The sequence below is a fragment of the Tinamus guttatus genome, unplaced genomic scaffold (genome assembly GCF_059628265.1).
Source record: "Tinamus guttatus ecotype Peru unplaced genomic scaffold, ASM5962826v1 Tinamus_guttatus_pri_ptg000503l, whole genome shotgun sequence".
Taxonomy (NCBI): Eukaryota; Metazoa; Chordata; class Aves; order Tinamiformes; family Tinamidae; genus Tinamus; species Tinamus guttatus.
The window spans coordinates 1,751,590-1,772,081 of NW_028289037.1; the positions used below are offsets into that span (position 1 = coordinate 1,751,590).

The 20,492-nt window shown below is 39.4% G+C and overlaps 1 protein-coding gene across 1 annotated transcript; it reads left to right on the plus strand.

Annotated features, from left to right (window-relative positions):
- Window positions 1-478: 478 nt before the first annotated feature.
- SDHAF3 (succinate dehydrogenase complex assembly factor 3) lies at window positions 479-19,675 on the plus strand. The gene is made up of 2 exons (XM_088533457.1): window positions 479-661; window positions 19,265-19,675. Exons 1-2 carry the CDS (start codon window positions 479-481, stop codon window positions 19,466-19,468), a joined length of 387 nt encoding a protein of 128 aa, XP_088389583.1. The 3' UTR covers window positions 19,469-19,675.
- Window positions 19,676-20,492: the final 817 nt, after the last annotated feature.

Below are 20,492 nucleotides of genomic sequence, written 5' to 3' on the forward strand. Positions count from 1 at the left end.
TCTAAAGCTCTTGGGAGAATAAACACCAAAAGTGGCAGTGAGAAAACTAGGTTGTAGTTGGGGCACTTTACTGTGTTCTGTTGTATATAATTATCCAGGGTTTTGACAGGGTATTTTTATCGCACTTCTCAGTATCCTGGGGAAAGCTAAACGCTCGCACTGCACGCATGGAAAAGTTCTCGTTTTGCCTGGGAGACTCCGTTATTTGGCTGGCCACAAGGTGCTTAGTGGGACCCTGGGACAGGGCAGAGCCCGGGTCACTGCTGCCGCTGCCCGGCGGCGCCGAGCCGGGAGCAGAAACAAGAAGCGGCGGGAGGAAAAAAAAGCGAATAAATCAGATTGCTGGGGGCGGAGCGAGAGGCCGGCGCTCGGCCCCGCCCCCGGCACTTGGTCACGCCCACCTCCGCATCGTCCCGCCCCCGCCCCCGCCCCTCAAGGCCCCGCCCCCGCCGCCAGGCCCCGCCCCCGCGCCGCCGCCATGTCGTGCGCGGGCGGTCGAGGCGTCGCGGCCGCGCGCAGCCTCTACCGGCGGGTGCTGCGGCTGCACCGGGCGCTGCCGCCCGCGCTGCGCGCGCTCGGTGACCGCTACGCCCGGGAGGAGTTCCGGAGGCACAAGGCGGCCGGGCCCGCCGAGGCCCAGCGCTTCCTGCGGGAGTGGGAGGCAAGTGCCCCCGCGGCCGCGCTTTCGTCCGCCGCTCGCGGCGGAAGGGCGCGCTCCGCTTCGGCCCGCTCGCCCTGTGCTGCCCGCCCGGTCCCGGGGCCCGCGCCTGCCGCTGGGGGCGCGACCAGCCCGCGCTTTATGTGTCCGTTACCTGCCCCGTTGGGTCCCCTTAGCTCCGTGTCCCTTCGAGCTCCTCTCCCTGCTCCAGTGGCTTGCCCGGCTCTGCACTTTTGGGGAATGTGTGTAAGAAAAAGGAAAACGTGAACCCCTCTAAATCTGCTGGCACTAGCCATCGCTGGTACTGCTGACCTGCCCTTGCTCTTTATTATTATTGTTGTTTTTTATTTTAATATTATTATTATTTGATAGATAACCTCTTTATGGAGGCAAAATTCCTGATTTGTAATTCTGCTTCTCTCATCATCTCTTACAACTCTAACTTTCTTAACTGTCTTCGACTGTATATAAAATAACTTCGCATGCATATGCATATTACATATTTACATAACTATATATACAGATAATTATATAATTATACTTAAATAATTGCGCAAACAACTTCCACACAAACTTGTTTCTCATTTTTGAGTGATATTTTTATTTTTATTTAGTGTGTTTCCTAAAGAAACAAGCCTTACATCAGTGCTGTTTCTGCTTATCTCCCTGTAGACCTAGTGGCTGATTTTAACCAGGTTTGACAAAAAAAAAGTATATATATCTCTTAAAAGTAATCAGTTTGTAGCAAGCTTTGTGGAAAGGAAGGAAACGCTTCAGGTGCTTTCTCCACGTGCCTGTTAAACTCCAGGTGCCTGTTGATAGCCCCCCAAAATCCACATGGGGAGGAAATGTTAGGAATATTTTGTCAGAGGAAGAAATTGTAGTTGCAGCTTGAAAGTAACAGCAAAAGACTTATCTATAGATAATTGAGCTTCACTATTTTTATGCTTACTGAACTGGTTGGGTAGTATTTCTTGTTTAATCTCAAAATTATTTTCTGTGGAGTTTATATTCACCTTTGTCTTGAAAATTGTTTAGGATAGGTTAGAGTACAGAAGAACAATATTTGTGATTTTATATTCAAATAATTTATATCTTAATATATATTCGTCAAAGGGCAGACTTAAGTTTGGAAATGTTATGATTGTTTCATTGTTCTCTAAACTGGAACAAGGACTTTCATGTTAAGTGTAATCTTAATATGTCGTTTCATATATTCTTGAACTAAAACTACTATTTTTGTTTGTTTGTTTGTTTTAGCATAGAATTATTTGACCATTTCTGGCTCTTACAGGTCAAGTTAGACCTTTTGCGTGAGGAAGGTGCCTGAGTAGAATTGTCATATGGGCTATGCTGATAAATACCTTTTAGAAGGCTTAAGTAACTACTTAGAAGATTCTTAATTTTGCAAGGACATTCAAGCAACTGTAACCTCTAATACTGCTGCAGTCCTTCAGTGTTTGTTTGTGTTGCATTACTGCTGGGATAAGTTCAAATCTCGGGATAGAGCCTCAATATGCCATCTAGCCCTCACACAGGGATACAGTCATTTTGAATACACTTGTAGAGCACAAAAATGCACATGGAACGTTAAAGGGAGACTTGTAAAGATTTGTAAAAAGGGTGAAAATCTCCCCAGGAGTTTTGTTTTAGTATGTGGATGACTCTAGAAGAACTTCTGTATTGCTCTTAAGTTTCTGCAATACCACTTTTACTTAAAGGAGATGGGAAAGGATCCCCTAGCTTGCTATGTAGAATGAGAGACTTGCCTAGTTGTGTAAAGTGTAGGTGGCTAATGCCTTTTAATGGAAAATCTAAACTGTTGTGTTTGAATTTACAAAAGAAGGAAGGTATCTTGTGACTATTCTTGCTTCAGAGAGTACTTAAGTGCTTTCACTTAAGTGAATGAGACTGATACAGTCTGCAAGTATGTTTTAAAAAACAATATAAAATTTGCTTTTTTTGTAGCATTGATGCTAGAGTAATGATTTGCATATTGAAAAGCCCTGGGAAATATTAACAGGACAGGCAATGCCAGCTTTGTTCAGGAATTATAGTTGTTCAGGTAGTTTCAAATTAGGTATATCAATTATTAATATGTTCCTTTCTATTTTCTAAATATTTAATATTTTAATTAAAATAATTGGTACTCATTAACAGGAAGTGGCTGATATAATTAGATTGATAGTGATTATTACCTTGGAATGCTATTCAGTTAATGTTGACAGATATGATAAGTAAATTAGTCCAACCATCTTTTGAATCATATGGTAACTGATGAGAATGTTTTACTTAATCAATAGTATCTTAACATTACCTGTGCTTATCTTGCTGCAGGTTACACACAATATAGTGTAGAATATTCAGCTAAGTAATTTAATCATTTGTCTTCTTTGAATTGTGTCTCTAATTTTTGAAGTGCCTTGTTAAAGAAGGTTAACCCTGCAGAGAGGGAGGTCTGGACCATGTGGAATTGAGGCAGAATCGTTCTGCAGGATTGCCTGACATTTGCTCACATGCAGTATATTGAGTAACTTGCTGTTGAAATATTTTGGCCTCTCTTGGCTCTGGAAGCCTTTCTGTAAGCTTTAAAATTGACATGGACTGATTTGGGAGCTGACATCTGCTGATACATGCTCAGGACAGTGATCTTTTTTCATTCCTGATAACAAATATTCCTGTATTCTGGCAAAATTTAAGTGGACCTTCTATTCCTGCTTGGGGGGGTCTGGTCATTTAACCCTAGTGGCTGACTGGTTTTTTTTTCTAGTCGATATCAGATCTGGTAAAAATAAATGTCACTAGTCATAGTTGTTTTAAATTGCCTGTGTTGCTGCAGTGTCTAGTTCATTGGTGGACTGTGGGATGCTCTCATAATAATTGCCAGGACTGGAATGAAACTGGCCCATTTCACTGGGGAAGGAGACACTTAGGGTTGTCTTGTGGACTGTCTTCCAGCAAATATATAGGTGCAGAAAGTCTAGAACTGCTGCTAACTTTCTGGTCCGAGTTTCTGTGAAGTACATCATAAAAATGATCTTTTCTTTGCCTGCTGATGAAATACATTTTGAAAATGAAATATGGTTTTTGAAGAGTTTTGCCATTTTATGACTTTAATAAAAACTGTGAAATAGGATTCAGGAATAGTATTCCATTGTAGCATTACTGGGTACTCTGGAATTTGCTTTTAGTGATTTTTCTGGCTATCTGAATGAAAAGCCTTCAATAAGAATTTAGTCTTAGCATGAGACATATATTAGCCCTTGCTTAGAGTATTCACTGGGTATTAATTTGTAAAGGCTAAATTGGAGACAATTTCCTTGATTTTCTTTGATACTTATGAAAAGGCAGGAAATCATTTTTTCCTGTTTCCGAGGGCCTTGTAGCTGTGGCTGATAAATGAGGGAGCTGAGGTTCGACCAGGGGCAGGCAATTCCCTATTGCTCCCGCTGCTGCCCCTGCAGGGCAGTCTGGCGTTAATAGAAAGTAAGGCATAAACGCAAATGGGAACTCTCCTCTTTGTTGCAGATCTTTACTCTGTTTTCCAAATTCAAAATTATATAAGCTGTCATTGATATTGCTGGTACTTCTATAATGTTGCTATATTGGTTATCTGTATATAATTGTTTATATGCGTGCATGTCGCTAGTCAGGTGGCTTCCCTCATTGCTGTGCCTGTGTGCAAATCAGATCTTGAGGTTCAGATGATTTGCTTGCTACGTATATTTATAAGATATATAACAGCGCATTGATATTTAAAATTAATATTAATTTCATTAATGAAATTAGTATTAAACCTAAATTGAAATTTGTTGTAGGAGTACAGCATTTTTTATTAGCTGTAACACAGATGTCAAAGCTTTAAATTGCTGTAGAAGTGAGGAAAATCTCTAATATGTGGAACGCTTTGTCTTGTATTCACTAGACCTTGCTTGGGATATCACCAGGGCCTCTTATCTTAAACTTTTAAATTTCTAAGATATTACAGGTTATTCTGTGTGTGCCTGCTAATTGATACTTTCTTAATGATTACAAGTCTGTAACAGCCAACATATCTCTAGCTAAGAAAATAGAAATGAATAATCAGAAACACGCTCAGCAATTGGGACACTTGCACAACTGTCATTATAAAAGATAATCCAGGTTTCCATCTAGTGGTCGTATTCAGTTCTGTCCAAGCCATAGGAGATGCAGCATATACATTACCGTGCTACCTGTAACATACCTTAGTACTTTGTACGTGTTTGGAACTCGGTGAATCTGAAGCCCGTGCACGTAAATTACATACACAATTGCATAATTCTAAGGGCCTCTGGATTTTTAAAACATTCATAATGATCAAGATTTTGTTTTTGGTGGCATACATTCAAATTTGTAAGTATTCCTGTGTGTAGCAAATTATCTTCCCCTTTGCTGCAGATTAACCTGGTTCTGCTTTTTCTGCATTCCTTGGCAACCTGTTCAAAGTTTAAGTGAGTACGGGTCTATAGGAACTAAAGGTCAGTGTTTTTAAAAGGTGACTTTAAGCTGTATGTATGCAAGCAGAAGTCTTGTTAGATTTCTTGTTTCCTCTTTGACTTCAGAGAGGAGGAGGCGGCAGGCATTCTGGTGGGTTTGTCCCCATTTTGATGTTCTAGCACCAAGTGTGGTACAGTAGAATTTAGAAAATCTTACTGGGCTATATTTTGAGATGAAGGTAATACCCAGACAACTGATCCACAAATCTTTGGACTTTGTTGTATTTTGAGGTGATTACTGTGTCAGATGGCCAAGCTGGGTGTCAGCTGGAATTGCAAAATTACAAGGATTTCTGCTGGTTTGTGTTTTAATGACACCTTCCTTCTAGCATTAGTTGCTTGTGTAATTACTGCCAGTTTGCAGTGCTCTGTAAGCATGGTAGGTTTTACTGTGTTTCCAGTGCATTTCCAGGATCAACACTATAAACTGCCAACTTTCCACAAGTGCTGTCAAGTACCATATTTTGTAATTACTGCCATAATATTATGAGTGCTGTAATTGCATATACTGCATGGATGTGCTTTTCTGTCCTGGGTAGACACAACATTGATGTTTCTGTGAGTTAAAAAGGAATATGGAGCACTTCTGAATAACAGTTTCCTTTTTTAAATTAAAAAAAAAAAACATATTAAGTATCTGCAAAATTGCCATGTATAACTTAGAGATTTTTTTAAGGTCCCGAGTTTGTATTTTGCATTTAAATATAGACAGTACTTTATGACACATTGATGTTCAGGGACCCATGAAAGAATCAAGACTCTTTTATCCATTTTACTGTAATGTTGGATTCAGCTAATCAAAGATGTTTTTGCAAGATGAAGGTTTTGACTTCATAGTCTTATATGCAGTAGTCTCTGTATTTTGTTCCAGCTGGCTTTGATAATGTCAAGAGTTCTGTCTGTTTTAAGAGTGAAGCTGCGTGACAGTATCTACAGCCATAAATCTCCTAATCACTATCTTGAGATTGATACTTTTCATGATGCAACTCAGTGCTTGGAATATATTGAGCAGAAAATCTGTAAAATACCTCCCATACCAGCAGTAAGTAACTAAATCACTGGAATAAGTTTTAAATTGATCTTGGCCAATCTTTCCAGAATTGCCGACAACTGATCCTTACTGTGCAAGTTCCCTTACATAAAATTGATATACCACTTCTATGCCCTTCTTTTTTTTTTTCCTTCCCAAATTATTCCATAGCAGCCACTATAATTTCAAGGAGAAGTTATGCTCTTAGAGCTGCCTGGCTCCCTGCACTGCTGCAATTTTTTTCTTTTTCTGAACCAGAATAAGTCATCTGGAAGGATGAGAATGTAAGATAATTCCATATCGCCATTGCTTCTTTGAAGAAGTCCTAGTTGAAAGTATTTAATTGTGTTGCTGATATTAATATTTGAGTAGAATGGGCCAACACTCTTAATTTATTTTCTGTAGGTCACCAGGTTTAGCTCATAATCCTAATTGGTGTCTTGCTGATTAGCACTGCATGCAGAATGAATATGCATTATGCACATCAGTGGAGTTTGTGTACCATTCAGTGTATGGTAACACCAACTGTGTGATCTGTGTGTTGGCTAAAGACCTCATATTAATTGGTAACCTGCCAAACTCTGTCCCCTACTAACTAATTAAGTCTGTAACACCGTCGTGTAATCTGAAAGCTGATTCCTGACTTTCATGGCACTTGAAGTCTTAAAGATTGCAGTTTTTGAAGTGTGCACATGGTGGCAGCAAATGCCTGTATCTAGTACAGGAACAGGCTTGTTCCTGCACTAGAAGAGTATGACTTTTAATTTTTCAATCTAATTGAATTAGAATTTTCACAGATTCAGTTCTCACTGAATTGTATCTTAAAAGGTTTATTGAAATTCATTAAACTACTTTGCAGGTTCTGAGAAGGCTTTTGAATTCCAAATCTTTACCGTGGTTTCCTCTTGATGTGGCTGTTACGGTCCCTTCCTGTACTCATCTAGTTCAGCAATACAAATTTTGCAGCAAATGCTCCTGGTTTAGAGTCTGGACCTGCAGTGACCAAGGCAGGTTGCTAACCTGCCTGGGCTGTATCTTGGAGTCCCTGTGGGGACAACATCCATGCACGCCGCAGTCCCTGGCTTCCCCTTGGAGGCATCCAGTGTCATCCAGTGTCCCTGGGGCAGAAGAGAGGTGAGATCTGCTGTGCCCAGATGCCCACTGGGCTCCTGGGCAGAGGGGCTGCTGTGTCACGTCCCCCAACAGGGAGGTTTGGGGACCCCAGGGCACAATTAGAGCCCATGTTTTGCTGGGAGCCAGGTTTGTGTTAAGCAACAACCTCCTCCCTAGATGTTTAGGTCTACCTTTGAAGGATTGTTGATCTTTCAAATTAAGTTTTAGTATTTGGATAACTGGCCAATTCTTTGGCTACTAGATCTGATGTCAGATGTGGTACTTTAGTGATATCAGAAAGCACACCTTTGCACCTGTGCTATCAGAATGGAGATAATTTGCAGAGCAGCTTTCTGCCCTGGCTTTGTCCTAGTAACTCAGCAGCTGAGAAGAGTCATTAAAACATTCTGATCAGCTTGGAGGATGTGCAGCAAAATACGGTATTCAGTTGGTTTCTTGCCTTCTGGATTTTTTTTTCCTGAATTCTCAGAATCACAGGTTGGGAGGGTTGAGGTTGGAAGGGACCTCTAGAGATCATCTAGTCTAACCCCCTTGCTCAAGCAGGGAGATCTGGAGCATGTAAATTCAATTGATTATTTATAATAATTCAATTGACAAAATATTGTTTATAGTGAAACCTACTACCAAGCTTTTTAACATTAATTGCAGTAAGTCATTATAAAAATTTAAGAGAACCGTGACATTAAGAGTTTTAATTAACAAATATCTATCCTGTCCTTAGTGGGTTCCAAAGATCAGTTCTCTTATCTGTGTGTTTTTCCCCCACTTGGATTTGTTGCAGACCTGCCCGTGACAGGAAGTTCCACAGGCAGCGTGACAGTGTCATTCTGGCAGCTCAGTACCATCCTTATGACGGGAAAAGGTTATGTTCTTAGAAAAACATGCTGTCAGTCAAGCAGGATGTGGAAGCTCCTTTGGGAGCAGTGTGAGCACTGGCTTTGAGTTGGCAAATCTGCCTGCAGGTGCCACTGCTAAGCAGGAGATGATGTCCCCAAATTGACTGATAAAGGAAAGCATTTGTGATAAACCTAGTTTCTAAGAAGCATTGACAATCTGCCTGGCTTTATCTGTTTTTTCTTGCTAAGAAAATATTTCTATTGCTAACAATATTTTACAGTGCAGGTATATTCTTAAATATCATTTAAAGCTGGTCTACCTTAGGTGGTATTTTTGGTTGTAGCTGGTGACCCATGCTGAGGTTCCTGCCAGCCGATATCCCAGTCCATTCAGGTCCCTCTGAATGGCAGCACAGCCAAGCCCAGCAGCTCCACTGCTTTTTGGTCAAACTTGTCCCTGTCACCTCATCTAGCCTGCATTTCAACAGCACATTCATCAGGGGCTTTAACAAAAACCTTCCTAAGGTCAGTGCAAACAATGTAAATACCCACTGCTGTTCCCTCAACCACCAAAGCAGTCATTGCATCATAGCAGACTGTTGGTTTGAAATTTGAGATTTTTTAAATTGTTATTGGTTAAGTAATTACTTAACCAATAATTTGTTTCTTATTAATAAAGGATAATGTGGTCTTTTCAGGTTTATTAACCTTGCTTTTATCTCCACCTAAGCTTTTCCTAGGAAATTTTTCATTTTGCATTTTATTCCGTTCATGTTAGCTTCCCACAAAGAGGGGAGGGGGAGAGAGAGAGAGGAAAAAAAAAAAAGAGAGAGAGAGAGTTTCTCACTTTGGTGTTGCAACGAGGTTGCTTCTTTGCTTCTTGTTTTAAAGATGTTTCCTGTAGCATTATCTGATGTCCACTATTCAGTGTTAAGTGGTTAACAGTGAATTTTCTAGATATTAATTTCCTCCACTCTAGAATATTTTTGTCTGCATTTGTGTGTGTATATATAGATGATATATTCTGGGAACTTGGTGCCCATTTACTACTTTTGCCATATATGACCTTAAGAAAAGCTTGTTGAAAGCATAAGAAAGAAATTGTAGATGTGCTTGACCATCTCAGTGTGCAGTAGCAACGCTGAGTCGCCTTCCATAGGCAGGTATTTTGGAGTATCTTTTTGGGCCGCTTTGTGCTGAATGCATGAAGTGTATTCACAACACAGTTTTAGACTATAGCTTTTATATAAACTATTCATAAATGCCGCTAAAGAATCTAACTGGAAGCTAGACAGACCGTGAAAAACAAGGAAAATAGAAATGAGCAACGAGTGAAATAAGCACCTGGGTTGGGAACGTAGCTGTTGCAGAGCCTAGGGGTTAGTGTGACTGTGCTGAGCACGGCCATTCTGCAGGGACATGGGCAGGTTCAATTAAAGGTGCTTGGCTTGCTTTACAGCCGGCAACGGCACAGCCCGAGTCTGTGCTGCTCCCCTTGCCCCCAAAACGGGTGGCCACGTTCCTGGCCCCGGATCCAGGCCAGCTCGCAGACCGTGCCTGGCGTTGCCGAGAGGGGAGCGCCGGTCACCCTGCGTCAGAAACGGTGCCAAGGACCCTTGTAGCAAATTAACAGGGTGGATGATTGAGGTCCAGTACCTGGAAATGTTCCCGGGCGCTGTTCTGAATTATTAATGTACAAAGAGCTTTGAGTCCTGCAGTCAAGTGACAGTGCAGCCTTACTGTTAGGTTCTCTTTCTCTGGTAGGTTATTGGATTTATGGTACCGCCAGGTTTATACAACCTTCTCTAAATCAGCAATTCTTGCCCATGGAATCTGTGTGCAGCTCTGAAGGGAGTTCTGAAACACAAATGTCACAAGCTCTGAACTCTCTAATTAGTTATTCTGTCTCTGATCTGATAAAAGTGTAGCCTATAGCACTTTTTCCTTTGAAAATAGGAGCTCAAAGCTGGGTGGTATTATCCACACAGAAGCAATTCTGAATATCCTACTCTGAAGAGGTGGGAAGTATCTTCCTGAATGAAAAATAAAGCAGAGAGAGGTTGCTGCTTTCTTAGCTGGGAAGGATTGCTAGGCTTCTAGCTCTCTGCTACATGCATCCTAGATCTGAAAAAATTGTTACTTGCATTTTCTAAATACTGAATGACGATATTCTGTTACTAATCTCTTAAGTATGTGAACTCACCAGTTACAAATTTCACCTTAAAAGAGGTAAAGTTGATTTTATGCATTTGCCTTAGGGAAAAAGAGTTGTTTGCTGTCGTACAATGTACTTGGCATTGCAACATTTAAAGAAATTTCTTGTGGTATTTTTTAAAGCATAGTACAAGTTGTCTGTAACCTGAGATTTGCATTTACAATGTTTTTTTCTTGAGATAGTTAATTTGGAAAAAAATTGCCTTTTTAACTGCTAGATTAATAAAACAGAATTATTAAAAACCTTAGCATGGAAGGGGCTCCTGGGGGGCACCTAGGCCAGGGCCCTGCGCAGAGGTTGGCTGGTGCGGGGCATTGCCCACCACCTTCTGAGCATCTCCAAGGCTGGAGACCGCAAGGTTTCTGGTCGGCCACTTTCAGTGTTTGATCATCCTGATCGTGGTGGCAGAAGCCTCTTGTCTAATGTGAATTTTCCCTCCTGCAGCTTATGTGCGTTGCCTCATGTTCTCTCCTTTTGTACCTCCAAGAGGGTCTGTGTTCACTTTTTTTGAAAAGTTTATCAACTTGTTCCCGATTTTACCAAAAAAGTATATTCGTGTATTTAATGCGATTAACTATGTGTGATATTTAAGCTTGTGCTTCAGTAGCGGAAGAAACATGTCAGTTTTTGCCTCATGGTATTCAAAATCATTTCTTGGATAGAATTTTTAGATATCTTAATATTTTTTTCACAGTACAAAGGCTTGCGTGTGTTATATTCTAGTACAATGATAACATTACATCTAGTACAATGATAACATGTATTTTTGAAAGGATTTACTTTCGAAGGTGTACTTCAAGACTTATAGTCATTATTAATAGTAGAGTAATCATTCCAATGCTTTATTTTTGAAATATGAACTCTAATTTTGATATTTGCTTTTTTTGTGCAGAGAATACATAAAATTTAACTCACAGTATAACTTTCAGATATTAAGCTTTCAAATGTTAGCAGAGCTGATTTTTTTCCCCAAAACTTCTGATATTTAATCATAATTATTTAAAATGATAAAAGCAAGATAGCCGCAATTTAACATTCACACTCAAAATAGTGCAAAACTGCAGACACTAGCAAAGTGCTGTCAAGATATGCCATCCCTGGTGCACGTTAGTGTCCCTCGTGGTGCATCTATTCACTTGTCTTCAATCCAAGTATGACAGGTCCTGTAGTACGAATAGCAAAGAATTGAAAATCATTTTGTATTGATTTTGACTTAGTGATTTGTTGTTTGGTCTATATGTAAATTTAACTATGCAGATGTAATGCTGCTGTGTGTTTACATTTCAATACTACATTAATATGCTTTAGTTTTTCTTATTTTATATTACGATACACAAATTGGCCATGTAGATTACGTATGGCTGAAATGAAAGTTAACGTGCTGGACAGTGTTTAATATAGTTCTGGTGAAAAAAGCTTCATGGCAGTTAGCAATGGCTTAGAAAACCTTATGATGCTGGATGTGAGTGCTGTTTATGTAATTATTAAATGTTATTGTGTTTTCATGTGTTGCTAGTGTGTATTTGTGTAAACATAAAATTAACAAATAATAATAGAGATGGGAATAAATTAAGCGAGCAAAATTATACAGATTTTTCTTTTGAAAATCAGTTTTAGGATGCATTAGCTGAGTTGATATCTAACAGTGCCTCATTGGAATTTATTTCATAGTCTGGTAGAAAATATACAGCGGATAATGGATTTAATTGCAGTATAAATGAGCTCTTCAAATGTGTTTTATTTGGTTTTGACTTTTTCTTCCACCTTTGGATGTTCTCATGCTGTTGTGTTAGCAGGAGTTCTCATGACCCCTCATGCTGTTGAACCTCCTGCATTTGCTGGCTGAAGCTCTCTGGCCAGGGATGCATCACTGGCACGTGCTGCTGTGGCGCTTGCCAAAGGTCTCCTTTTTCCTAAGTCATGTAACTTTTTTGTTTGTTTTCTCTTGTGGTTGGATTGCTTGCAGGCAGTCTTCTGGGGGGGAATAGGATCCTAAAGATCTTTCAAAAAGGTATAATAATTTTGACAGTAATAATGGCAGAACTTTCCCGGGGAAATTCAACACCCATCTGTTGAAAGAAAAAATTTCTGCACTTGATTCTAGAAAAGAAGGTATTTCACAAACCCGGTAATTTTTAAAGCTCTCATATAGTGGATATAACAAGTAGCTCAGCAGAGATGGAAATCTTTTGTATTTTTCTTACAAATAAATGCTGTAGGATACAATGATCCCATTGCTTTTCTGCCTTTACGCTCTTTCCCTGCCAAGGATGTATATGCAAGCACTGTACAAGTATATATTAGCTTTATAGAGATTTTTGCATTTCTATAGCTTAAGTCATCTTTAGTAAAATAAAACGTACTCCCCTTCAGATTTAGAAGTGCTTGAAATGGGTCCATAGGGAAAAATGAACCCCAGAGCAGTTGAAAATCAGAAGTTACATAGTCATTAACCATGTTCCCCAAATCAGTCTGTTGCACAAAATCTGTTAAACTGCAGTGACAAAAACATTCTTAAAAGACGTGTTGTCGTTCATTCTTCCATGCCTTGCTATCTCTCTGAAACTTTCTTTTAGGAGAGCTTGGTACCTTTGTGATAGGGCAGCTCTTGCTGACTGGGGCTGTGTTGCTTTAACCGGGTAGTTTGGTTTCTGATAGATACGTTGCTGAATTTCAAGTAAAGAAGCTGGATAAAAATAAACATCAATCAACTGGTAGTTTATTTTTTCATATTGATGCCCCTGTCCCTCACTTGTGTCTCTGCTTTGGAGCTGGTGGGTGCTATAGTTGAATTTACTGTAAAGCAGCTGCTTATGGAATAGGGATCCAAAGGGAGGCAGCCGAGCTGGGGAGCAGAGCATGGTCCCAGCACCGAGAGCTGCCCGGCCGGGGCAGTGGGACAGGCCTGTCCTGCAGACGAAGTGACATCTGGTGCAAATAACTATTTATTCCCCTCTTTCTGCCCCCCCCCCCTTTTTTTTTTTTTTTCTGGGCTCTTTCCCATCCTGAAATATTGCAAAGTTGCGGTTAATTGCAATAATAAACCCTTTTTGCAGGGAATTTACGAATACAAACCAGTATGGTGCTAGTTGTCCTATGGAAAGTATTAGTTAATCAATATACACTCATTTTCATAAATATGCTGTAGTGGTGTTATTTAAAAGCAAAACTGAGCAAAAAGCAAAAAAAGCAAAAAAGAACTGTATTTAATCAAATAATTGTGACTAAATATGCAGAATTATTTCTGGAGACTTTAAAAAGTACCAGATTGGATGTCATACTCATTTAAGTAACAACGTTATATAAGAACTTGCCAGTGTGCTTTAATTATAGTTATGTGATTATGTTGATAAAACAGTCTTTTTTTATGCATAAAATGTCTCTAGTTATTGCTTGTATTTGGGAATTTTCTTCAGTAAAGCACTTTGCCAAGTTTTTCTGGCTTACCATTTAAATAGGAAATATTACACTGTAACTGATATATTAAATGAATAATTATTTTTTTTAGGAATGAAACTATCCCTCCAAGTCTTTTTCCTTGCCATGTTTCAAATTAACAGTATGTGATAAATCCTTGTATTCTGCAGGAGATTGCAGTATAATATTTGCCAAACAAAACATGAAGAGTAGGCAAAAGTGAGCAGGACAACTTTGATTATTGGCCAGCGTGCTGCTCTACACAGCCCTGAATGTAAAATCAGTTGGAATCTGAGTAAAGAAGAGATCATCTTTTCTATTAGGACTTGTGTAAAAATATGGAACAATATTCTTGTAACAAGTTAAGTAGCTTTTCTGGTCTGTACTCACAGAAGTTCCAGAATTTGTTTTTAGCAACAGTGTAAGTTCGTCATCATTTTTAGATGCAAAAATTATTCGGTCTTAACTTTGTTTGTAGCTGTTTTAACTTCAATGGGTTTTTAAAGTGTTTCGCTTCAAGTATTTTTGTCTCCAGTACCAGTTTTACAGCCTCTCAAACACACCGATACCTACTTTGAAGAAGGGCTTTTTCTCTCATTTTCTTTCTTTCTATCATAAAAGTAGTCTTTTTAGGAGGAGTTCACAACATGAATTGCAACATGTCCAAGGAAAGAGGACCCATGTTAATCTACCTTATTTCTGATATTGTATCCACTTTCCAGATTATGACCTGCAGTTTCAGGACTTACTTGATCACTATTTTTTTTTTTCTCCTGAATGTTGTTCTGTCTTTCAAGTATTTTCCCATTTGTCCTTTCACTGAAGCTGGAGCTCAAGCTTTCGAATTGAGGCCAGGTAGGAAGCTTATTAACATAAGTGGAAAGGATTTTAAAAGCTATGGCCGTTACAACATGAAGCAAAAAGCTTTTAGTGACCTAGATTTTGGCCCTGATGTACAACACTGATGCAAGTATTGTGCATCCAGAAATAAATGATTAATTCCTGCTTGTTTTTCCACAAATGACAATAAAAGTAACTCTGATATATTGTAATGCTGTTGTACTCTGTTCCTTAATAGATTTGATATATGTCTACTTTGACGGTAAGGCTGCAGATTTTCCAGCTTTACCTCAAATGATGATCTCATAAGTCTTGCATGAAAAAGGGACATTAAAATAACATATTATTTAAGCTATAAACAAAACTGAGCTGGTCCTTGAGATTTTCACATTCCTCTAAATAAATGTCATGCCTTCCAGTTTAACAATATTAGTAAACTGTGTTCAGAAAAAGTAGTCCATTTATACCTTCCTGATCAAATAATAATTCTCTATGCCGATTACTAAGTATTACATAATTATATTCCCTGGCTCCAATTTAGATAAACAATTTTTCATTCCCCTCCCAAACTGCAAACAAGCAACCAACCAAAAAAAAAAAGCTTCTATGGTAAGTTATGTATAGTTATAGTATGTACATCCTTACGTGATTGCATCCCTACTCTGCAGTTCTGGTTGGTGTTGTGTTGCACTGTCTTCTCTGGATCGCTTGGGAAAACATGGTATTATTACAGACGTGATGCCTTTTGCTTTCTGATCGACTTTTAGAAAAAGTAGAAATTTTCTGGTTGTTACTGTTGTTTACAATCCAGTAATTTCATCCTGGAGATTAGTTTCAGCCCTTTGCATTTTAATTAGAAGAGATGACATGATCTTTGATTCTCAGAAATTAAAACCCCATGAAATTCAAAGTTTTCTCAGAATAAAAAGGGAACTGGACCTCCTTTTTTTTTTTTTTTTTTTTTTTTTTCTTTCTTTCTTTCTCATCTTGTGCTTCAGTTCAGGTTGCTGCCGAGCCTGACTTCAGCAGAGTTTCCTAGAAAGGAGACTAACCCCATGGCAGGGCTTACAGATTCATTCATGGAGTAATGGTATTTTTGTTGCTTTTTAAGCTAGGAGTGGGATATGCTTTCCCATCCAGAAGTGCACAGGTTGCTTGCAGCCAGTCAGCTGTAGCCAGGGAGAGGTTTAGGTGCTTGCGCAGCGATAAAGCCCTCGTCTCCAAAGGACAGTTTATCCGTCACCACATCATGATTAAGCTGATAGATGTTGCTCTCTATCCCTCAGCATAAGGACTCTATGCTGAATTTGACAAGTGTCTTTTAAATTTAGACAATCCTGTCCCAAATGCTGCAGTCTCCCCTCGGCTTGAAACAGTCTCTACAAATCCCTTCTGACAATAGGCTAAAAGGATCTCACCCAGGTTGCTCTTCACACAGCTTGTGTTTGGAGATGCTCCTTAATTTCAGTGTGGTGTATTAGAATGGGTAGAATTTTATTTAACCTGTATTTTGCTTTTGGCATGAGATGAACCTGTCTCCACGTGGGGTACTGCAGTGTGGCTCGCCACACCTCGCGTCCACACCTGTGGCCATGGAGGGGGCATCACGAACTGCTTTGGCCTCTGGCAGAGCTTTGGACCTTCTGGAACCTTTTCTTGTTTTCCATTTCTGCCTAAAAGAATTTCTCTGTGTGCTGCTCTGCTTTGCCCATTTTTCCTTCTTTTCTGGAATATCCCTGTGCCAGGTAGGTGGCCAGGGGATGGCTACTCTGCTTTATCCTGGGCTGTTTTTTTTCCTGTGTGGATTCCTTGTAGCTACTTTCTGTTTCTATTCTAACTCATCTCTGCTTAAACTTGCAGCTAAACATTCCTATAGCTGGTTATTTAAACTCCTCAGTATGTAGAATAGTCTTTGCTAATCTGAAAACCAGTAATGTTGTTTGGTCAGTGCTTATTATTAATTGAGTTAAAGTGAAGGTTGTCTTCTGGAACAGATGAACATATTGGCTTTATACTTTAACTGCTTATAACTTAGGAAATAATAACTTTTAAACTTTTTTCCCCAAAATATAAGTCAACAAAGCAAATTATACAAGTAGTTATTGTGAGTTAACATAATAATTCTGACTTTTTAAATTTAAATTATTTGGTGTTTTTGTTTTTTTAGAAATTATTTTCAGCATGAGTAAAGTGGTCGGCATTTACTGGACAAGGCAGTGGTTGGTGAACTTGGCAATTAGGGGCTGTGGGTTTTGTGTGTGTGTCGGGGGGCATTTCTCATTTGCTCTTCATCCACTCTGAAATTTGAAAGCAACAAGGCTGCCTTTTCCGTGCTACCTGGTATTTTGAAACCTCAGATGTCCCTGATGACCATAGTCTTTTGATAAATTCATGCATTCTGCAAATGGTTGTGAACAGGAGAACAGAGGAAAAATCTGCATTTATTAGTTAGTTTATTTTAAATACCACCAATTTCTCGAATAACAGTAGTGTTTTAAACACTTAAATATCCCAAGTTTTGCTGGTTCTGAAGTGGCTTCATTAGCAAAGAACATGAGATATGCTGTGTATTCATTCTCTTCTCCAGTATTCTTGTAAATGCTGAAATTTTCACTGTCATGTCACTGCTTTCCAAAAGCAGTGGGATGCATAAAATGGGGTGAGAATGTTCTGTTTTCTACCAGAGACCAAACAAAAACTGGCGTTTCCTCAGGGCCCAGGACTGAGTCTTTGTAGCGTTGCAAATTGATGTGAAACCCCAGCCGCTGAGGTGTTCTGGCACGCACGGAGCGTTTCTTCAGCCGGGAAAAGGACGGGGAGGCAGGGAGCCAGAGGCGTGTTCAGGAGCAGAACAGCTGCCAGGAAGGAAAGGGGGAAAACAGCTTGGAGTCCGTTCCCGCGCGTTGTGTGTCCCTGTGCAGGACCATGCAGGGATGCTTTGCTTCAAGTTCAGCTCTAAAATCAATGCTGCTTGGGTGGTTCTGTGTAGAAATTGCAGATAAAATGAGACAACCGACGAGGTTCACAGGTGTGAGTGAGTAAACATATTGCTGGACTCTGCACAGATGCCCCCATAGCAACATTTTTTAGCAACCTGTGAGCAGTGTGTCCTGAGAGATGCGACTGCCGCAGGCAGGACGCGCGGGGCAGAGGGGCCGTCGGGCGCCCCCGTTGGGCGCCCCGTTGAGCTTCGCGCTGAGCAGCGTCGGGGCAAGTTCTGTGTCCCGAAGCGCTGTCCTTGCGTCACCTCGAGTGTTGCCATTAGACAAGTCATAATGGTCAACGATCGCTCCAAAGCGGCGCGAGAGCAGTTTTCAAATTGTGCCCACGTTCCTGGTGCGACCTGCTGGCTGCTTCCGCTTCTGCCTTTAAGAAACCTGTGCTTTTATAGTGGCACTCAGTGCAGTGCTGATTTAATGCAAACTGACTGGTCTGTCTATCCACTGACCTAAATACTTTATTATTTAAATAAACATGATACAAATCCTTTCTGTTACAATAAGGTTAAAAAGAAGTATGAACAAACTTACCTTGTGTAAGGATATATTCAGGACAGTACAAAAAGGTGGTTATCATTTTTTAAGTTTATTTCTTTGGAAAATGAGGCTTGCTGAATGAAGGCATCTGAAGCCATCTCTTCCTCTCCCTTAATGCTTAAGTAATCTAGCCATTTTTTTTTTTTTTCAAAGCTAGTGGTGTAACAGAAGTCTTGCAGTTGCTGAATTCCTTCAGGCTTTGCAGAGCAAAACAAAACAAAACGAAAAATCAGTGGTAGATGCAGAAGATTGTAGAGTTGTTAGGGAGAAAGGTCTTAGGCCATAAAGTGGGTAGATAAAGATATGATGGGAAGATTCCCAGACGACCAGGGCTGGGAGCATCTGGGATTACTATGAAGGACATTAGTAAGGATTCATTTACTGGAAATGGTTGTGTGTGTCCCTTCGGTCTCTACAAAGGCATCTTGAAAGGTCAAAGTGAAGCTACCCAAGTAATGAGGCTGCTGAAGGCCAAGTCGGGCAGGTTCTGTTCAGAAGAGCCTGCTAGTCTGTTTCCTAAGCAAGTACTTAGGATTATTGAAGACCGCAGAAATGAAGCAGTGCTTAGTAATTTCCCTAATCGGAGCAAGGGAGTGAGGGCTTATCGAATCATGTGGTTTAGAGAGATTAGCTTTATTTATAAAAAATAAATAAATAAATAAATAAAAATAAATAAATAAAAAATAATAAAAAAATAAAAAAATAAAAAAATACAATTGTGCCAGAAGTAATTCAAGTGATCTGTAGTGGGAGTAGTTTGCTGGTCACAAAGTATTCTTAGTGTTCAACCTACTAAACACCTGGCCTACAGGTCCAGGTAAGCGTGTAAATACATAAATCTCTACATATGTGATTTTTTTTTTTTTCAAATTGGCTATTTAAAATTAACAAGAGATGTTGGCGATGTCTTTAAGAAAACTTTTCATATAACTTTCCTTTTCACAATGTGTATGGTTTTCCTTTTTGTATTGATTAGTAGACTCTGGTAGAAGGCTGTGGAAGAGTTGGAATAGTACTAAAAAAGTTGGCCTAAATCTTGCTTTTTGTCATTTCTGTGACCTTTATTTTTGTTTCTCATTAGAACTATGCAGCACTGATATGGCAGCAAATTAATGAAGACAGACAAAACCCGAGAGGAAAGGCTGTATTTGGAGTCCAGCTCACAGAAGAGAAACTTAATGACTTCCGCGACGAACAAATTGGACAGCTGAAGGAACTGATGGATGAGGCTACTAAACCTCATAAGCAATTCACCGTTCCTAAGGACTCAAAATACAAGAACTAAAGGGTTTTCAAATCTGCTTTAATGTATACAGAAATATTTTGAAACTTTCTTTTTCAGTTGGACTAAAATGCATTTTCTGTGGAGTAATGAGAGATGGTAGTGCTGTAACTTCCTCTGGATACCTGGCTTTTTCAGCTAGGATAAATGTTCATAACAATTTGATGTTAATTGCAGCATATTTCCTCTTAAGGGAAGGCAGAAGACTTGTCAATTTACTTTTACTAGATTTTTCATTTTAAAAATAGAAATCTTTAATCTTAGCACCCATGCGTGGTCATTTGTGTATCATTCTCCATTTTAGTGAAAAAGCTGCAACTAATATTTATTTTTTTGGTGTGGATTCAGTAGACAGAGGGAAATAAAGGTGTAATAAAGTATGTTCATTTTGGTGGAAGGAAACGAGCAATATTAGAAGAATAAGCTGATTTTCTTCTTGAGCTTTATTGTGAAATGGACTTCAAATTAAATAGTTCATTATTAAAATAATTGTGAAGGAATCACTGAAGTAAACTCAGCAAAATCATGTTTTTTTTTCAGATAATTCCTATCTAATCTTTTTCTAATCCACACATTAGCTCTTTGTGTTGTAGTATCCAAAGGATTTTTAAAAGCTCCATATTGCATATGCATTGTTTTATACAGACCAGAATTTATAATTTCTTTAATCACAGAAATTATCCCATTCATTATACTGTATAGGAAATATCAGTAATTTATAGGTAACACATTAGGTTAACCTTCATCAGGAAAATAAGTGCCTATTGTTACACTGGGATTGTAATATCTAAAAAAAGTCCTACTCTCTTATCTGCTAAGGAAAAACACCCCCCTTTCTGTGTAAAAGACAGCTTTCATTTCATCCTTTATGCCTATTTTTATATTATTTTGTTCCATTTCTGGACCTCTGCACAGGGCTGTGAGGAAATCTCATCCCAAAGCCTAAATCTTTCCTGTAACAGTCTTGAAAAAAGGAGCCAAGAGCAGCCAGACGGCTGGGCAGGCCTGCAGGGTGCCGTGTAAAACA

Bases quoted from the DNA above. Each gene is read 5' to 3' on its own strand.
- SDHAF3 (XM_088533457.1), top strand. From the start codon at position 479: ATGTCGTGCGCGGGCGGTCGAGGCGTCGCGGCCGCGCGCAGCCTCTAC. The intron at 662-19,264 runs GCAAGTGCCCCC...GTTTCTCATTAG, and splicing joins GCTTCCTGCGGGAGTGGGAG to AACTATGCAGCACTGATATG.